Genomic DNA, 19602 nt, shown 5'->3' with positions numbered 1-19602 from the left:
AGAAAACAGGTAGGGGTGACTCTCAACTCTCCCAAAGAAGTTGTGACTACCACAGTGAATTCTCTCAAACAAACTTAGTCCCATCAGAGAGTTGTCAGGTACATTCTGAGAAGGCTTTTGAGATGCTTGTCAAAGGATTGTCAGCACAGACCAGTATCAGATCAGTTTCTGTTTTTCCATGTATCATGAGCGCTACTGGTGAGATCTGTCAAATGATCAGCTCCTGAGACATTAAAACTCTCATCATATAAACAAATGGTGCTACTGAAACCAGACAACTCCCAGTTTGTGTTGGTTTTGGCTGGCACATTGAAACCAGTCTCATCTACCCATCACTTACACTGAGAAGTTCAGAGCTGAAATCAGCAGTCACATTGGCTGCTTATTCAGATCAAAACATTGATTTGTGAGGTTTGCCCAACACCAATAACTGTGTACAGAGTATAAGTTGTGAGAGATTTTGTAATATGCTCACCCTGGCTTGGAGACTATTTCCCGTAAAACCCGTACTGCATCGTCATTGCTCATGTTCTCAAAATTGACATCATTCACCTGAAAGGTTGCAAAAAGCAGAGGTCAGGCTTAGCAACAGGAACCCTAAAGACATTCTAGTTATTTGTTTCCAAATTTATTTGCCTTCTAACTGTTTCCATTCCCTTGAGCAGGTGCTTCTCAGCAGAATCATCTGCTTCTCAGATGTTGCTTCTCAGAGAACATCAACTATCCAACAGGGTTCACTAAGATTTATACATTTAAGTGGGAACAGTCTTTCCGACACATTTCTCTGAGCATGGATGAATTCTGGTTAACTAAACCCATGGTGGGATGACAGAGCTGAAGCCACCAACGTACAAGAGAGCAGCACATATTTCTGGACACAGACCAACCTGCAGAAGCATGTCTCCTGGTTCAATTCGGCCGTCTGCTGCCACAGCCCCTCCTTTCATAATAGAGCCAATGTATATGCCACCATCACCCCGGTCATTGCTTTGTCCTACAATGCTGATTCCCAGGAAGTTATACTTTTCTATACAGGCAAAAAGGGGAGGATGGGGGGAAGAAAAGCAAACAAGGTGACTGAAACGATAGTGAAGAGCTAACACCAGGTTACTTCAGTCCTGAAAAATCAGTTCATTGCTTTCTCTCAACACAACAGCTGGGCTGCATTTGGTTTACAATACCTCAGTTTGCCCTACTGGGATAATTCCGCCTGGCATGTTCAGGGGAAGGTTGCTAAACCCATCATTTTTTCTTGCATGTTCAAGGAAAAGGTGCTAAACCCATAATTTTTTCTTACAAGACAAAAAGTGAAAAGTTACGTTCAAAAATTAGCAAGAAAAGCAACATTGAAAAGATGTGTCTACACCTAGGAATTAGGCAGCTGATCAGCATCAGGCAATGTTTTTCCACACCTCAGAGAGGAAGGAAAAATTTGGTACTACTGAAAGGTGCTGAACTGACAGTCCTGCACTTTTCTACCTGGCTAAACAACGAAACTTGTGAGCTGCAGAAATGCAAACCTTCAGTGTTAGGAGCAAGAACAGAAGGGCGATATCTGACCCCTTACCATTCCTAGAAATAAAAGCAGAACTCCATATCCTGGGTCCACATTTCCAGCTCCTTCCCTGGGCTTCTTGGGAAGAAAACTGATCTGCTTGTGCAAACAGCTCCCAATTATCCAGTACGGGACTAGGAACTAGGCACATTCAACAGTCAGCAACTCCCAGCTGCCATTCCCTTTAGTTCAGCTGGAGTTCTTTCAAATCAAGGAACTTTCTATGTGCTCCAAAGGCTACTACACCATGACAAAATATATCAGTATCACTTGAAATTTATCATAAAAAAAACACTGCTCATCCTCTTACCCATGTTGAGTGTGACAGTGATGATATTTAGGGACATGGTAGAATCAGTGATGCTGCTGAACGAGGATGACTGCAAAATATAACAGAAAATTCTCAAGGTTTTAAATGGCTCAAAATAAGGCAATAAAAGTAACTACTGAGGACTAATTAATCAGGAACTGATTAATAGCATTCCATATGGAAGGCACCCAGAAACCTCTATGGACTCCTCAAAATTATTCTTCATTTAGAATCTGGAAGGAAAAAAAATCTGAACACAATCCACACTTTCTGCAAAGGGTTCTCTACAAAACACAGAACACAAGTTCCTAGACTGAGGTTCCTCAGCTGAAATTCACGCTGAATCATTTCTGCATCCTGACTACACGACTGACAGGCAGACATTCAAACATTAAGTGCCCACTGTAGTGTGAATTATTACGTCCATGGGCTCCTCCCTAAAGAGTGAGCAACACATGATCCTTCAGAAAGTGAGCAAGACAAATACCTCCTCCCCCCAAGAAAATACAAATGTGCTTATCTTGTTTTCTACCACACTTTTTCCTTATTACTACTCCAGTTCTAGCGATAAAATACATACTCGTTCTCTAATCTGTGAAGACTGCTATTTACAGGAGAATGAAACAACTACTTTAAGAACTATGTCGTGTGGATCACCCTTGTCCTGTTATCAGGGGACTAGCACAGGAAAGGACAGGAGAAAAGATTTGGCATTTCCCATAAACTTGGGTTTCTCCTTTCAGCAGGGTGCCAGGCTCAGCACTTTGTGCATCAGCCTAGGACAGGACCGCAGACACCTTTACATTAACCCCTCGCCCACACCAGCCAGAAGCAGAAGGAAGTTGCCCTGCAGAGGATGGGCTTGGAAGAGACAATGAGCAACGTGACCACACCGCAGTAGAAGGAGGAAGGGGGAGGAGAAAAAGACTTTGAACCTAGTGCTGCAGAATTTCAAACCTTAGAGATTTAGTCCAGGGCAGACTGGAGCCAAAGCGATTCTTTCCAGTGCCTTCAACTGGGCACAACTCTGTTCTGAATCCCTTCCTAATTCACACTCTGCACTCAAAATCCTGGTTCACCTTCTTGGGAAATGATGATGCCAGCCTTACCCTGTCAATCTGCCGCATCCTTTGTTTCCTCCTCCTGCGTTTATGCTTCCGTATGAGCCGCGACGAAGTGCTTTGCTCAGTGGAGCTACTCAACCTGAGGGAAATTCAGAGCAAATGTCAACTCTGTAAGGCTGAGCCATTTGCGATCCTCTGCCCCCTGCCAAAACCAGGCAGATTCCCACAAACACAGAAGAGATTAATAATTGAGACACCGACAGCTAGCTTACAAGGCACTGCTCTGCTTGCTGCTCAATTGCTGCTCAATCCCAGCATGTGCTGTACCTTAGCCTCTTCCTAGGAGCACAGAGAAGTTACCAGCTATCTAAACATGGATTAGGGAGTGTAATTTACCAGCTTTCTTCCTTCTGGCAGCAAGACTGAATGCAACGGGCATAAATCACCCTGATTTGACCACCCAAAGGACAGCGGTGGCCATCTTCTGCTACTTTAGTGGTGGTCCTGACTCCATGTCCTTCGTGTCTTTTTATCCCCCCAAGGTTTTTCAGATGTGTAGAGCCTAAATGGATCACATCCTACACATATATCCTTAAGCTCTCTCTCCCTGTGAGTTCGGCAAGTTAATTATTCTCATTTTATAGATAGTCGACTGAGGCACAGAGCGAGATAAATGGATTTGCCCAAATTAATTTCAGAAGCCTGGAACAAAGCCTAGCTTTCAGAGGTGCACCACCACAGATCCCTCTCTCCCCTGTTTATTGTGTTAAGAATGGCAGAAGAGACAAAGTAAGGCTCCACCACGAACCAAGATTAAAAAAATCCAACCCTACACAACGTAAGTAATTGAACTGGCACTGGCACAAAGAAAACAGTGCCAGTCTTTTTCCCCCTTTCCACGTCCCTGTCTTCAAAGCCCTAGCTGCATGTAGGAATGCTGCAACACCCCGAGCAAAACCCGATAGCAGCAACCTCACAAAGGAGCTTGCTGTCTTGAGACGACAACCCCAACACACTGGGAAACCCAGCCTGCATGAAGTAGGTATGTTTTAGTCAAACATGCTCAGCTGAGTGTTACAGGCTGCTTGGAGGGCGTGAATATCTTGACATTCCCTTTGAGTTCACAAAAGTATTTCAGGCATGCTAACCTCACACTCCTTTTTCCCCTCCCAGCAAGGCAAAATAATGTAAGGAGCCAAGAGGTGGGATTTTCAAAAGAGATCAAAGATTTGGTAATTCTCCATCCATGGAAACAGCTCACAGCACCTGGTTTCTAAGACCTACCCCTTTCAACAGGGAAAATAAAGAGGTCTCTCAGATGCTGGGCTCCCAAAATCCGACTTGTTCAATATTCACCACTGTTTTTGAAAGGACTGGCAAAGACTGACACAAAACCCTCTTATATTTTACTGTCAATATTCTCCCTCTTCCTATCTCCTCTCTGATTTCGTTCTCCTCCTCTTCTCTCCCAGGTCCTCTCATTATCAGTAGGATTCATCTACAGATTTCCAGCACACACCAGTTATGGACAATGCGAAGAAAGGCAACGCGTGCTGCCCTCATCCCAGTGAAGCTGCTTGCTCTTTGAGAAGGGCAGCAAAAACCAAAGAGTCACAAGGCTGGGGGAGCTTTCCTGCCTGAACACAAGCCAGGCACCAAGATGTCTTCAAAGGCTGTAAGGGAGATGGGAGTGCCAGCCCTCCACCGATTCGAGCATGAATTCAGTGCTCCCACCTGCAAACAAACCCTCTGCTCGCACTCTGTTCCCTCTGCAGACAGGAGCATGAAAGCCCTGCTCTTTCCCCTAACACCAAAGAACTTGCCACTCGTTTCAGAAACAGCTGGGCTAGCTCGTAACAGAAAGGACAAAGCCATAAAATTTTATTTGTCCTTCTGGCTACTATAATCACGCTTCAGAGTCACTCACAGCAGCCTTGGCTGTTGTTGCTTACACATGTGTTTCGCCTACTGCTGTATCGTATTTTATGGGGTTTATCCCAGTGGGTGTCACCTAAAGAGTGTGCAGTACTGCCTGTCCCCAGCTTTGCCAAAACGGAACCCTCTCCTGCTTACTGTGGATAAAGAGAATTCATTAAAATTCATACACATCTTTTCATTTATTCAGTTTCTCATTACCGCGTCCCTGAAAGGGGTAATGCCTCTGGCTAACAGGGCCTATTGTAAAAAGCAATTTTCAGTTTGCAATTTCCATAGGGTAGAGAAGGAAAATGGAGAGAAAACCTGTACTGAAAGTCACACCTGCCCGCAGCAGGAGATCACAAAATTCACCCAGTGGCAAAGTTCTCCCTCTACTTTCCAGAGGATGAGTTTTTTCCGGATAGCACATTATGGAAATGAAGGATAGGAAGGGATAGGAACAGCAGAGTTTCAGCAAATGGTTCGCTGAATAATTACTACAAACTGATGAGTGAAGAAGGACATACTTGAGCTTTTTGGGAAAAAAAAAAAAAAAAAAAGATGAAAAAAATCTGGAATCATAATCACCAATTTCCTCCTCTAGCTGGCCAAAACCCCAACTACACTTCTAACACAAAGGCTAATAAGTCCCGCAGGAAAGATTTAAAACAGAAAAAATGACTATTGCTTATGATTATTGAAAATAATTCCAAAGGAAGGCAAAAATGTAAAAAAATAACTTGTTCAAAAGTTTATCCATACAGCTTTAAAAGAACTAACGTTAATCTCTGAAATGAGAAATAAATGCAATCAATTTTTTTCACAGTTAATTCCATTAGTTACATTGAACTGAGAACACTAATTGCAAGTTGCTGACAATAATCCTCCTGCCTCGCACTTCGCATTCGCTAGACATTTATTTGCTTAACAGAAGACAGAAATGGGACTGAAAAGTTTAAGCTCTCTACATCAATCTGTATTCAAAATACCACCCAGTGCCTGCAAATAAGACTAACATTCAATTACTGCATATTCTGACGACAAAGGAATTAAAATTATTGCAATCATGTTCCTTGGATGATTCCTTTCAAGAAGAAACATTTTGTTTCTTTTCCTACATCCCAAAAGAAAAGATTAATCAAAACACCCAGTTTCTGTTCCCACAATTAGAGAAGACAATTAAACTGCCACTGTACTTAGAGGATTTCTGACAAGAGATTTGCCTGTATTGTAAGTAGGATGTCTCATGCCATACAGGTAAAATGTGTCAAACAAATTCTGTTAAAAACAACTCAGCTTAAAAGTAGAAATTTAACAGAGAAGCAAGAGGAACGTGAAGAGCTGTATTGTCCTGTAATCTTTGTGAGTAAATTGACTCAGTGGAACAAAAAATTGTTGTTTCTCTCTAAGAAAACGAATGAAAGAATTGTTTAGGTTGGAGAGCACCTTCAGGATCATAAAGTCCAACCATCACCCTGAGTCCCATCACCAAAACATGTCCCTTAGTGCACGCAGGGCTTCTTGGACAAGAATTTAACCCACTCAGCTGCACTGCTCCAAGTTAAAAATAAAACACAACAACGACAAACACACACTATTAGAAAAGCATCCTCAAGCTCGTTGCTTCTATGGCATTAACATCCTTCACAGCTAACTTCTCTCAGTGACCTCCCCTGCGTACAGCCTCCTTTACAATGCAGGTCCTGACCCTAAAGTTCATCAGCTGTTAGTAAACAGACTTACCCCCTTCAACCTTGTTTCCCCAGGCCTCCGTGTCTCCAGCAGATCTGGAGCATGCCCGATTTTCTATTTGGCTGGATTTGCCTCTAAAGAAAACTTCTCCCTGCCAGCACAATCTCTCATCTGCTCGGGAACATCATCGGTGTAACACAACAGCATACCTCGGAGCATTCCATTTAGCTGCTCTTCCTGACTAGCTGGCCTGGCAGCTCTTCTGGGTGCCAAGAGCTTCTGCCCTAGCCTAGAAAGGAAAAGGCCTCCGCAGCAGCTTCGAAGAGTCTCCTTCTTCACAGGTCAGACGCAGGAAGCTTTTCGTTATTCATACAGACAGAAGGATTTAGCTGGGTCTAGGACGATGCAATTCAGTGGCCACCCTGACTGTGCTAACCCTGCCCTGCTGCATATCTTGCTGCCACGGAAATGATTAATTTATTGATAAAAAAGCAAAATCACCTGCAGGGCTGTTGTTGGTTTTGTGCTGTTTTGTGTTTTGCTTTTTTTTTTTTTTTCAAAACAGGGGGAGTTAAAAGCCCTAAAGGCTTTGGGAAGGCTCTGAGTGCATTCACATTAATTACTGATCTTGCCAACCCTTTATGCATATAAATATCCACGTGAACTACAAAGCATGCAGATAACTGCCTTTCTGTGTCTTCAAGTGTTGGCAACTTCACCGTAACTACAAAATAAGTTCTGAAACCTAGTTCTGAACCAAACCTTAAACATTCATTTAGCTACCCTTTCAACCCTTTGGAAACACCCACCCTTGGAGCAGAGGTTGAAGGAACTGCTGTTCCTCAACAGGTATTTAAGCTATGACTAAATGCAAGACCAAGTAGATCCACCGAGTTCAATAAGCCACTCAGCTGTTTGTAAACAAGGCAAATGTTTAAATATCTCCAGGACTAGTTGCTCTTTGCTGTTTATTTCCCTTCTACCTAAAATTTAAGAATATCGTGTTGCACCTTTTTTGTTCATAGACATCTGTAGTTAAAGCCACCAGATCTGTAATCTGTTTGACAGCTCATAGAGATCTGTAAGGGGTTTTCATAGCCCACCTGGCTGAATGGGACGCTTTAACAACTCTAAGGACAGTGTTTAGAGAATGCTGTCACTGAGGCCAGGAAAATGAGCAACCTTAGTTTTGACTGATTTTGCATTTTTAAAAAGTTGTATTTTGGATCTGAGAAACGTATCGGCCCACAAACGTTTTAAAGAACAAAAGTATTCTTTAAAAATTAACAAGGATGTCTTAAAATGCAGAGGATTTTTCTTGGAAAAAAAACAAGGAATAATTTGCCTCACTATTTGTCTGCATGAAAAGAAAAACTTAATTAAGAAGTCGTAAATATGTGGCATCACAACCTGCCTCTGCAATAGCATTAGCTTTGATGAATTCCTCTACAGCTCACAGATCTCAGACTATGCAATTATACAGGAATTCCTCTACATTTCTACTTTAGTTAAGTGCATACTTATTCAGAATCCACGATGAAGGTATTTTGTTACAATACTCACATCATTATTTCACAAATAGGGAGACAGTTGCATATTGCTTTGATTTTAAAATGTAATCGTTCTTGCTATTAAAAAAAAATAAAAAGGAAGAACAGAACTTCTCTCTTAATTGGAACAGCACCTGTTGGCAGCTTGGATAGGGATCCCAGTAAGTTAGCTTTTTTTCTTGGAGCAGTGATTATATTCAACATGCTACTGATGAATTACCAGTCCTCAAATCATACCTAGCAGGAAAATAAAATTTAAAAATGGGAAAAAAATACGTAATTCTTTTCATCTTGCCAGTCAGCATGTTCAGAAAGGCCCAGATACACGGTCTAGTGGCTGGGAAACAGACGCAAACAGTATTTAAGAGCTCAGTCACTATGGCAATGCCCTACCTGCTCGTGTTGTCATCATCATCGGAGTCAATGAAGCTGCTGGATTCCAGCTCACTACTCATCATGGTAGAAGAGCTGTCATAACCAGGAGGGTGCTCGCGATGTCTGTCCAGTTTGGGATGGCCATTGATCCGAGGGACTGTGAAAAGGAAATAAACAGAGTGTTACCAGGCAAAAAGGAAGAGAAAGGAAGAAACGGCACTGCGAGGAGCACTGAAGTCATACTGTGAGTTGCAGCCAACTCTGCAGGAGGATCCTGATGCAGAAACTAAGCTCTTTGCAGCACCTGATTTCATTCAACTGCTGGAAAACCTAGCACCCTGGCCTGCCTGCCTACCTCCCTTTTTCCTAACTTTTTCCTTTGCCTATGGCTCAGTTTGTGGGCATGCCATAAACAGATAAAGGCAGAAGTAGCAGGCATGAACGAGTACTCTAATAGTGCTAGAAAATGAATTAGATTGGCCTCGAGCACTTGATGTCAAAAGAAAGGTACACACAAAGATCCTGGAAAAGCAGCAGACAACACAATTTGAGCTTGGTATGAGCAGGCCAAGCAGCACAGAAACCATTCCACGTGCATAAGGTACTTCAGAACAATTTCTTAGGCAGCATGCCTTTATTTATATTTGGCTTTGATCATTATCAGGTATGCAACCCAGAAAGAAAGTTGCCAGCATATTTGTAATTTTTGTCCACAAAACTATTCTCTATTGATGCAGCAGCGGGGTACTGGGGGCACCTCTGCTCATCAGCAGTTGTCTCAAGGGCCCACTGGAAATGGCCAGTGCTGTCTCCCCCATCACAGATGTCCAAACTAGGACATCCCTCAATGTGTCACATCTCACACCTCGTGGGTCACCGTAACAGGATTTTTTTTGTCCTTAACATAAGCAGATTGCTGCTGTATTGAATTTGCAATTCAGAGTGAATTGCCAAATACATGCAGTAGATGAAATTCTGTCTGTAAGTCAGATGATTTGCACAGGAGATTTGTTTTCCATGTTCCAAACCACTGGACACCTGCTGTCTGGTGTTTCACTATGAGTAAGAAGCTTCCGAACCCCAAATCTGAATTTATTTCCTGGTAGCATCCCCAGAAGACTATTCTCATGCTGTCTCTAAGCAAACTTTATTCAAAATTTAACTTTATATTTATGCCACTGAGGAATAAAGTAATTTAGCTGTCACCCAGCTCTGACTGCCTAGTACTGGGCTCGCATATAAGCTTTCTGACTGTATTGTATTGTTTTAATCACCATTTCTTCTAAGAAGTAAGAGCTGGAATAGAGCTCTTGGAGCTCTGACTTGTGTTCCTATCAGTCGGACTGGGACTGCTGATCCCATGTCTCATATGGAGACTCAAACACCTTCCTCATTCACTACCAGGCAAATCATTTATCCCAGACATAAACGTGATCTGTTCGCACCACTATGAAGAATTCACGGTCCACACACACATCAACATTCCACGCTTGTTAGTTCTCAAGGGGGAATCTTCATGCAGAATTCAATTTTTGACCAGACAGAGTTTTTAACCAGCTGACTGCTGCCTCAAACATGTTGTGCAAACACCCGAAGTGTTTTCCTTAGCACATCACTTTCCAGTGAATAGCAATACCTCTGTAGGACAGTGTTGCTCTGCTAGATAACCTACATCTGGCAGTGAAAATATCGATCTTTCGTTCTTTTGCTTTTCAACTAAAGTAACAGAGAAAATTTAAGGCAAGCAATACTTAGTGCGTAATGAGGATTTTCCAGCATCAAAAGAACAGTCACAAATACCAAGAGAGCCAGGGCGTGGAAATGGCATCCATGGGTATGTTCCCCTCAGCCTGCACATTTCCTGTGTCAGGCAAACAACACCGAAATTGCAGTCTGAAACAAGGCCATGGCCTGTGTATCGGGTATGTCTGAATGCCTGGCCGTCCCCAAAGGATGCACTATTAACTCTGAGGACTCACATGGCTGGAATGCTGAAAAGGTTGCCTCAAAATTTGCTCAGCAGTAAATGCCAGCACCAGTCCTGAGAGCCTCAGGCAACAGTGGTGCAAGGTCCCATTTCTGTGCAAAGGTTGTGCCCGAGAGGTCAAGGATGGAGGCAGTGCTGCAGCCTATGAATCCCAGGGAAGGCTCAAGTGCAGCAGGATCCAAATTCAAGAGACTGGGAAGCATCCATCTGGGGATCTTATCAATGCTGCAATACGTTAATATGGACATAAACTCCCCAAACGTAGTAATAACCACCCAAACTTTCACGTTGTTTAGATCCAGTGTGCATTAGCTCATTTTTATACCGAGTTTCTCAGTTTCACCATACAAAATAAGGGCACTGGCTGCTTAGGAACTTCAGCTGAGCTGAATGTGAACACCTCCAGCGAGACACACAGGGCTGTGCTGCTGGATAGCATCTGACTCGTTCCAGCGGTGTCAATCACATTCTTTGCGACATTCACATTCTTTGACTGGGTTTTCAGAACAAGCACAAATAAAACACGGTATGGTATTAATTTATGAAGACAGGACACTTAAAAGGATGGTCCTTGTAAGGGATATTGTGATTTTGTCACACACCTTTTTCACTGCCCTCTCCCTGGGCTCTTCTGCCAGCCCGTCTCACTGGGTGCTCCTCACAAGCCCAGGGAACTCAGACAAAGGTATGATGATGGTATTAGTGCTCGCTTCTAGCATCATTAATGGCAGAGAGGTTTAATACTACAACGTTCTCAACATTCCTGTGTGGTCTTACTACACAGCACCTCAGATGCTAAATTTAAAACATATTTACCAAACTATTCCAAGGTTTTGATCCAAGCTCGTCAGAGAGTAAGAACTCACTAACTTCACCCGGGATGTTTTCGCCACATGATCAGACTCTCCTGGGGTCACAGACTGCTTTCTTCCTCAGGGAAGAACGAAGCAGTGCTTTTTAACAAGTCTCCACAAAGTTTAAATGCCTTGTATGGAATAACAAGTTGAAAGCATATCTTCTCTCCCGAGAAAAATCCCCATCTAACGTCGAAGCCACCTTCTTTCCCTTGTTTTTCCCTCAGACCGTGACCCATCTACAGCAACACTTTCATCCTCCCCTCACCGTCAGAGCATTTCCTCCAGTTTTTGGGCAGCAGCAGCCCTGTTTCTGCCCTGCAGCTCCTCGCTCAGCCCTCAAGGCCCCTTGATGGCAGCCGCCTCTCACCCTCCCTTTAGGGGATCTCCCTCAGGGCAAGGGGCAGCATGGGCTCCGCCAGCCCAGGCCAAAGGTGGCTGCCAGCAGCAAAGCAGGCCGCGGGGGTGCTGCTGTGGTGGTGCCTGGGGTCACCTCAGCACCGTGCAGGCACTTATCGAGCGGTGGCCGGTTCAGAGGTCTGCTGGAAAACCACCCCTGGAGACAAAACGCCCCTGCAGGGGATGAATTCCTCTGGGGCTTGGGCAGGCTGCAGCTGCTCCTGGCTTGTAACAAATTGCTTCTAGCAGAAGTGATTGTAGAATGACAGAATATCCCCAGCTGGAAGGGAACCACAAGGAGCATCGAGTCCAACTCCTGGCTCCTCACAGGACCCCGCAAAAATCAAACCATGTGTCTGAGAGCACTGTCCAAACACTTCTTGAACTCTGGCAAGCTCAGGGCCATGACCACATCCCTGGGGAGCCTGCTTAAGTGTCCGACCACCCTCTGGGTGCAGAACCTTTCCCTAACCCCCAGCCTGACCCTCCCCTGTCCCAGCTCCAAGCCGTTCCCTCGGGTCCTGTCACAGTCCCCAGAGAGAAGAGCTCAGAGCCTGCCCCTCCGCTCCCCTCGTGAGGGAGCTGCAGGCCGCCATGAGGCCATTTCACACAGTCCTCACAAGAACCGGTACAAAGACAGTGAAAGGCACAGACAGGCTGCACTGGATGGATGAAGGTGGTAACATATGCATCTTGACTGCCTGCCATGACTGGATATGAAATGTGATTTTGCTGCTGGCAGCAGGGCAGCACCTGAAGGGCAGCAGTCAGATCCGAACGCTGCATCAGCAGAAGCTCACTGGTACCTTCAAGTCCTTTCCAAACAGCAAAAGCAACAGCCAAAATTGCTAACAGAATGAGATGTTGAAGGACCTTCAATCCCTAATTTTTGGCTAAGGGAAGCAAGGTGTCAGTTCCCAATTATCTGCATGTGCAAACTCTTTCGTAGATGCCACATCCAGGCAGCCAAAACGTGTCCCACTACAGAGGTTCAAAGGAAAGGCCTGTAACTAAACACAGTTTCCCTCCCTTTTCCCTGTTTAACACTTAAACTTCCTGTAGTGATTTCTTTTATCAAATATAAATTTACTATATTGGTAGTATGTTATTATAATTATTAAATACATTCATAATATAAACGTATACCTTTAAAAGCTTCTGATTAGCATCGTGTTGGCCTGCCTGGGTAAATTAAAACTTCAGTTCATGACTCGTCTCGTTATCATCTGCTATAAACCAAAAATAGAAGGGAATTGTTCTCTGAGCACCCTCCAAGGTTCACTCCCTTGCCTCCCTAAAAGCCAGTGCCCAGCTGGATGCAGCTGGAACTGGAAGGGGCGAACAGCTGCGATGTGCAGAGAAGGGCTTTTAGCCTCATTCTGCACATCTGAAGGGGCACTGAGAGTTGAGAACAAAATCCACACTTCTAGATATTCAAACTAAAACACCCCTGGTTTTATTATTAGATCAGACGATTTCAGTGTACTGTTTACATTTTCCCATTTCCTTTTTCCAGCTCTATCTTCTCTGTTAAATGTTCAACAAAACAAAACAGAAGGGTTCGTCTTCACCTATTTCCTGTTTGACCTGGAATTTCTTGTATAGAGAAGCTCCTATACGCAGCTCCAATAGATGAAAGTGGCTTTAGCAGTATGCAAACACTTCAGTTTCAACATTTTACACCTCCCCAACAGCACCAGATAGTTTTGAATTCACAGGAAAGGTTTTCCTGCGTAATTCAGGTGCATATTTAAAACATTAAAGTTTCTGAAATCTCTCTAGCTAATAACAAAAATCCCTTTTCTATTTTTTTTTTTCTAATTTAGCTGTTTGGGGTGTGGGGATCAGTTATTATACTTGAATAGCTACTTTCATGAACCACGATCGTGTGTTTTATTCACAAAGTACTCCCAGGTATCCATGCCCTTAGTCTAAACAAGACTCACTCTCTGCTCTGGTTCGATGCCTGTCCCAGTAATAACCAGGGACTTTCTGCCCTGTTGACCCCCTGCTCCTGTTTCTTCATTAGGGGATGACAGAGTCCATTGAGACTGTCTGACAAAGGCCTTTCAATGTGTCACAGAGATTAGAATAAAGCATAGCCTAGGAGGTTAAAGTATGTCCTCCTTGACTTTTATCAACAGCAGAGATGGTCCTGCCTGAGGGACAAAAGCACATCAAAGTACAAAATCAAATAAGCTTTGAAAGCGGGAAACAGTGGAGCAGCATCTGCTCAAGGAAGCTGTAAAGAGGGCTCCGTAACCCTGCGAAGAACAAAGGTGAGAGTGTTTCAGGAGGAAGTCACAGCCAAGCTCGCAGTTAAGATAAAAAACAACAGAGCTTCCGATCCTCACCAATACAGAGAGTCTTTACCAATTATTAACATGAAACATGTTACTGCTTTGTTAACGAAGACTTGCAACCCCATCTGTGCAAAGTCTTTACGGAGAAACAACTTCTGAGAAATCCCTATTTTGAGCTAGCACTGTTCAAGTTCCCATTGCACCTGTTTGGTAGCTGCAGTCCTTTACCATGGTATGGTACATCCATACTATAGCAGGAACTGCTTCTCCTCCCCAGCATTTGGGGATCCACACATCAGGAGCTTCCCAAAGCTCAGGTCCCTGCCCAGCATCTTTCAGCTGGCTGCACAGGAGTTCAGTTCACCACACAGCAAGCTCGGTGTTGAAACACAAGTGTCAACACTTGACATCTGCAGACTTGTCAAAAAAAAAATAAAAAATGAGCAGTAACTATAAAACATCCTCCGATGCCAAAGAAAATTTGTCCCTTAATTACCCCCATAATTAGAACCTTCATGGTCCCTTTTCCCACTCCTCGTCAGGAAATGGTTGGGGGGGCTTTGCTGCAGTCAGTGAGGGGTCCCCAGAACATGTGCCAGACCTCCCATGTTCCTAATTAAGATCCTCACTCTCCTTTCACTTAATAGGACGTTGTCAACTTTCCAAAGCAACATGGACTCTTGTTGTTTTAAGAGAGAAAGTGGAGCCCTGACATAGTGACAGCTCAGCCCTTTCAGACTAATTTTATTTGAAGCTAATGCCAAGGATTGTTTTGCTACTAATTAATGTGAAAGGTGATCAGGAAAAGACATATTCCCAACTTGGACAACAGCTGCTTTGGATACAAAGTGTCTCCAAAAAAAAAAAATCATTTCTCTGCACATGTAGCCTCCACAGCTTAATCACCATTCTGCCTTAAAATATATATACATACATATATATACACATGCAGGGTAACTTTGTCCATGCTCACCTGACAGAGCTCATCCTTCTCAGCTAGTTTGCATTATTAACCTCGTTAAGAATAGAACAGTAGGATCAGAGCTAAAACTCTTTCCTCTTGCACACCTGGGGAGAAACCTCATGCTTGAAAAATGAGAATAATACAGCAAATTAAAATGTAGGCAGTTCACTGGAAAAAAAAAAATACACCTCTGCTTGCTGATCCTTCATTGTTTCCCCAGCCTTACTGAACACCCATGGATAAGTGTGTGCTCTGCATACACAACCTCATTAACCATTTGTGTTCTCATTAGCAGAGAACAATTTATTAAAATTTACAGAAAAGGGATGAACAAGTGGGTTTGCTACCAGTAACATGCTGAGGAAACTCAGCATCTACTCCTGACGGAGCTGTGCAGTGGATGGGGAATTGTTTGTCGTTCCCTTCACACCACTAACGAGCTCAGTTAGGAACACGACATGGGGCTGTAGCTGACAACACTGTACATACGTCTTGGCTACTCTGCATAATTAATAGCCTTAGAACAAACCCATGAGTAATGCAGTGCCCCAGTGAAGATCACTCAACTCATCCTACCTCTCTATGAATTATTAGAGCTGTAATTTTGGTGTTACTTCAGCAAGCCTCTACAGGACGAGATCAAACAGCCAAACTGCATTTCCTTCTTTCTGCAGGGAAAGGAGGATTTACACTATTGCATAACGACAAGCGATGCATGCAGCTCCTGCCCCCGAAACTGGCCGTGAACCAGGTGTCACAGCCTTGCTGCCCCCCCTCCGCCTTTGTCCCCCTTTTGCTATCGCTGTTTCCCCATTTTACATCCAACTTGCTCCGTGCAAAGATGAAATGAAGGCTCACAAAAAGAACAACTCTGCTAATAATGACCTTTGTTATAACGAGGCCTTAAACTCCTTCTCCATGATAAGGGTCTCCCACTTCTAATTTTATTGAAGTAGCAGTCAGGATACAAGTGCTGAACTACGCATTCTGGAGATGTGTTTTCAACTGAAAATAACGCACTGGTTGGGTTTGCTTTTTAAATAAAATCTTATTACAACCACAGAAATATTATGGACATTAAAAATATATATTTCATGGGACCAAAACGAGACAGTTGTCCTTGCTTCATGCATGCTAACAAAGCTCATATGGACAGCTTGCCTCAGATTAGAGGCTTAAATTGTTCTGAGAACAGGTAATGTTTGCATAACTGAGTGACATGTTCTTGCCTGAGCACTGCTTAGACTGACAGGAAAAGGAGGAAATTTTATCCCATTTGTAGCTAAAGGGAAAAGTATGCACTAGTTTCAGGCTGCTGGAAGCCACAAACTCCCGTGCCACAACAATGCCATAAAAGCAATCAAGATTATGGCCCTGCTGCCATCCAAAACCAGCCCTGCTGCCATAAATGTCCATGGCAGAACATGCATTAGCTTGAGCGGGATAAAAACCTAACATAAACTCCATACCATCAGTAAACCAGGCAGATTTTCCAATCCATCCGTCTCCTAAGGGGTTGGCAATGACCATTTAGTAACCAGTTAAGATTGCCCAAACCCTCTCAAGATGCAAGCCCCTATTTCAGCACGAATTATCACTGAATAAGTTGGTGTGAAATACGAGTCTTGCTAAAGAAGAGCATGGGTTGAAATCCCAGCGTGCAGGTCTCACTGAGACCAAAAAGCACACACATGGATTGAGGTAGAGCAGAAACTGCCCAGAGCCTCACAAACCCAGACAGGTTCCTTGCAGCTCCTCTCCACTCAGAGACCCACACAGGCAAACGAGATGTTGATTAAGTCCACGCGATGTTCCTTAGAGCAGGAGAAAGGAGCAGCATCTCCCAAAACCGAGCAGAGGAGGTGCACCATCTCTCAGCTGCCTCTCCCGAAGCTGAAGTTTCAGCTGTAATAACACAGAGCCACCCACCGAAGCCAAAGGCAGCCTTCAACACGTGCTCTGGCCACATTAAGCTAGCAAGGGAGGGAGGGACACATACGAATGCAAAGGATAATGCACTTCAGACAGGTAGGCAGATGTGAAGACGAGCGTATTTTTAGCTCTGTGGTGAGCAGCCCTCGGGGCTTCGCGCTGCCATCCACCGAATGAGCACGGAAGAGCTGGAGCAGGAACGAAGGGCGAACAGCAACGTCAAGTGTAACTCAGCACCTTAAAGGATTAAGCTTCTACCAAAAGAAACCCTGCAGAGAGAGCAAGAAATTAACCGTAACAACTTCTAAGACAGCCTATAGCAAATGTGGCCAATGGTCTTGAGGTAAATTGACATAACCTTGATCCTACAATGGGATCACGTTCTGGAGAAACTTCAATATATTTTTTATATTTCCATATATTTCTGAGCATAACACACAGAAACCATAATGCACAGGAGGGCAAGACAAGAGCATCCTTGCATGGGGACATTTGGCTGAGTCGCTTTCTTTTCAACGTCATGAGCTACAGAACCTACGAGATCAAAGTGTACAGGAATATATCCAAAAATCCTGCATTTTAGACAGACAGATAAAAAAGAAAAAAGAAAAGGAGGCAGACAACCTAGGGAGGATCCCAGCACTTTCCTTCTCTTCTTCTGGAATGCAGAATGAGGGAGAACAACCAGGGGTAGAGGGAAGAAAAAACGAGACCAAGAAGTCTGTCTGGCTACGCTTCCCTTTTATCAGGCTCACAAAGGCACTTCTAAGAAGAGTGGGAGGAAGCGAGAAAGGAGGCAGGCAACAAACCAATGTTCAAAAAAAATTCACCTTTTAACATTCTTCCAGTAACAAGCTTTTGCCACAACACTATGAAAAGATTCTCCCTCTTTTTGTGATTCCCACAGGAATCTGCAGTCAGTACCATGCAGGCAGCTCTCTGCTCCACCCACTGTTTGAGTAATTCTCATTCACCCGGAGTCACTTACAGGCTGCAAGGGTTAAAGGAGCAGAAAGACACCTGCTTCTAGCACACAGCACACAGGCGACTTCTGCTTTTCTAACTGGAGGCAAATACTTCAGTGGGTGGAGCTGTGAATAAAGGCTGTGATGGCATCTCTTGGGCCCAAGTATTCCATATTCTGGACCGTTTTAGACTCACTGGGTGGCATCTATTAATTCTTAATTAAGCCTGGAAATTCTTGTCTGGCAACAAATGAACAAACAAGCTTACTTTGATGTACAGACTAGAGGCAAGAGATGAAGTTCTGCAGTTTATGTGTGTGCTTTGGCTGCACATATGTTTAAAAAACGGATCTCCAGCCAATGTGCTGTAGTTATACAAGCAAAAACACTACTGCTGATCCAAGCCTCGAGAAATCGACAGAAATTATTTCTGAGGATTTGGGCTCAGATCTTGCAATTCTAAAATACTACGACTAGGACCCTCCAGCTCCCAACACATCGTACGGGTGCTGTGTTCTTCCTTTAAGTGAGCAAACCTGGATAAGGCTGTCAAGCCATGGCAGTATGCAGCTCAGCACCAGCTACATTGTTTTTCTTCTCCAGGCTAATTGTCTTCTAACACTACAGAAAGCTCTGTATTATAGTGTCAAAAAGAACCTCCCTGCCACTTTACTGCAGGTTATCCAGACCTCTTAGAAAATGCTGAACTTCAAAGTGTCTCAAAGCAATTACCACATTCTTCCATTACAATAATAATAATGGTCCCTGAAAGTATGCAGGAATGTATACACACTTCTCTTCTGTGGTACCCATGCAGAAGTAGCTGTTGATCTGAAAGGTTAACAAACAAAAAGTAATGGAAAAGGGGAAAATGCTACAGGACTCACCATCCTCGTGCCCTTCTCTGTTCCTCCGTCGATGTCTGTCTCGCCGGTGGCTAATAACTGACTCTGTTCCTGTTTCATTGTCCAGTCCATCCCGGCTGCTGGCAGCATTTGGGCTGTTAGAAAACACATAGGAAGAAAACAATGGAGTCATCTCTTTATTTCTTGTTTCTTTTTGATTTTTGTTTTTTGAAAAAACAGTTGCATTTGTGAGCATATTGGTTTAGAAGCCAGAAAACTGTTCTGAGGATCTGCTGCAGCCTGCCACAGGCCTGTTGCATGGCATTTCCACAGGAAAAAAAGCCTGCTGGTGGGCTAAGAAAAGGGATCATTTTAGCAGGCTTTGAGATGACAAGGACAAAACAGCTTTAGCTGCTGGTACTCTCGCAGGACACGGGAATTCAGCAGCCCCATCATGACAATTTTAGCACCACACACCTGCAGCATACCTGCCTAACAAGGACAAACCCACAACGCTGTTTTTTGGAAGAAGAAGACTTGCCAATGCTAAAACTCAGCCTCCAAACCCCCCCAGGTTCCTACGCCTCTCTCAAATCCTCCCATGGGCTTTCCAAAGATCACAATCCAAGAAACATGTGGGAATGTGCATGAACTCCTCCAGCAGAGGACATGCTCTACCAGGGGCTTTTTTTTTTTTTTTAAGCCGATCCCTGTGTTTCAGCACACTTCCTGAAGTGTTTGTTCACCTCAGCCAGGCTTGTTTCCCTGACCATAACCTGAGCTGCCCCTGTGGCTTGCTGTCAGCCAAAGGGCAGAAGCCTTACCTTACTGCAGCCACGTTTAATACTGAGTGCTGACCTTGAAGGCTCAAGTGTTGCAAGTCACGGCAA

At 43.9% G+C, this 19602-nt stretch overlaps 1 protein-coding gene across 3 annotated transcripts in view; it reads right to left on the bottom strand.

Moving 5' to 3' along the window:
- DVL1 (dishevelled segment polarity protein 1) overlaps window positions 1-19602 on the bottom strand; it is a 76056-nt gene that overhangs the window by 16182 nt on the left and 40272 nt on the right. For all 3 annotated transcript variants that reach the window (XM_032201279.1, XM_032201280.1, XM_032201281.1), the window contains exons 4-9: window positions 18755-18867; window positions 8482-8620; window positions 2975-3068; window positions 1866-1935; window positions 888-1027; window positions 476-552 (exon numbers count right to left, since the gene is read on the bottom strand). In XM_032201279.1, coding sequence (XP_032057170.1) covers window positions 476-552; window positions 888-1027; window positions 1866-1935; window positions 2975-3068; window positions 8482-8620; window positions 18755-18867 — 633 coding nt within the window. The remainder of the gene's footprint in view (window positions 1-475; window positions 553-887; window positions 1028-1865; window positions 1936-2974; window positions 3069-8481; window positions 8621-18754; window positions 18868-19602) is intronic.

This window comes from Aythya fuligula, chromosome 21 (assembly GCF_009819795.1).
Source record: "Aythya fuligula isolate bAytFul2 chromosome 21, bAytFul2.pri, whole genome shotgun sequence".
Classification (NCBI taxonomy): domain Eukaryota; kingdom Metazoa; phylum Chordata; class Aves; order Anseriformes; family Anatidae; genus Aythya; species Aythya fuligula.
The sequence above is the reverse complement of the archived record's forward strand: the minus strand, read 5'-3'. Positions and strand labels throughout refer to the sequence as shown.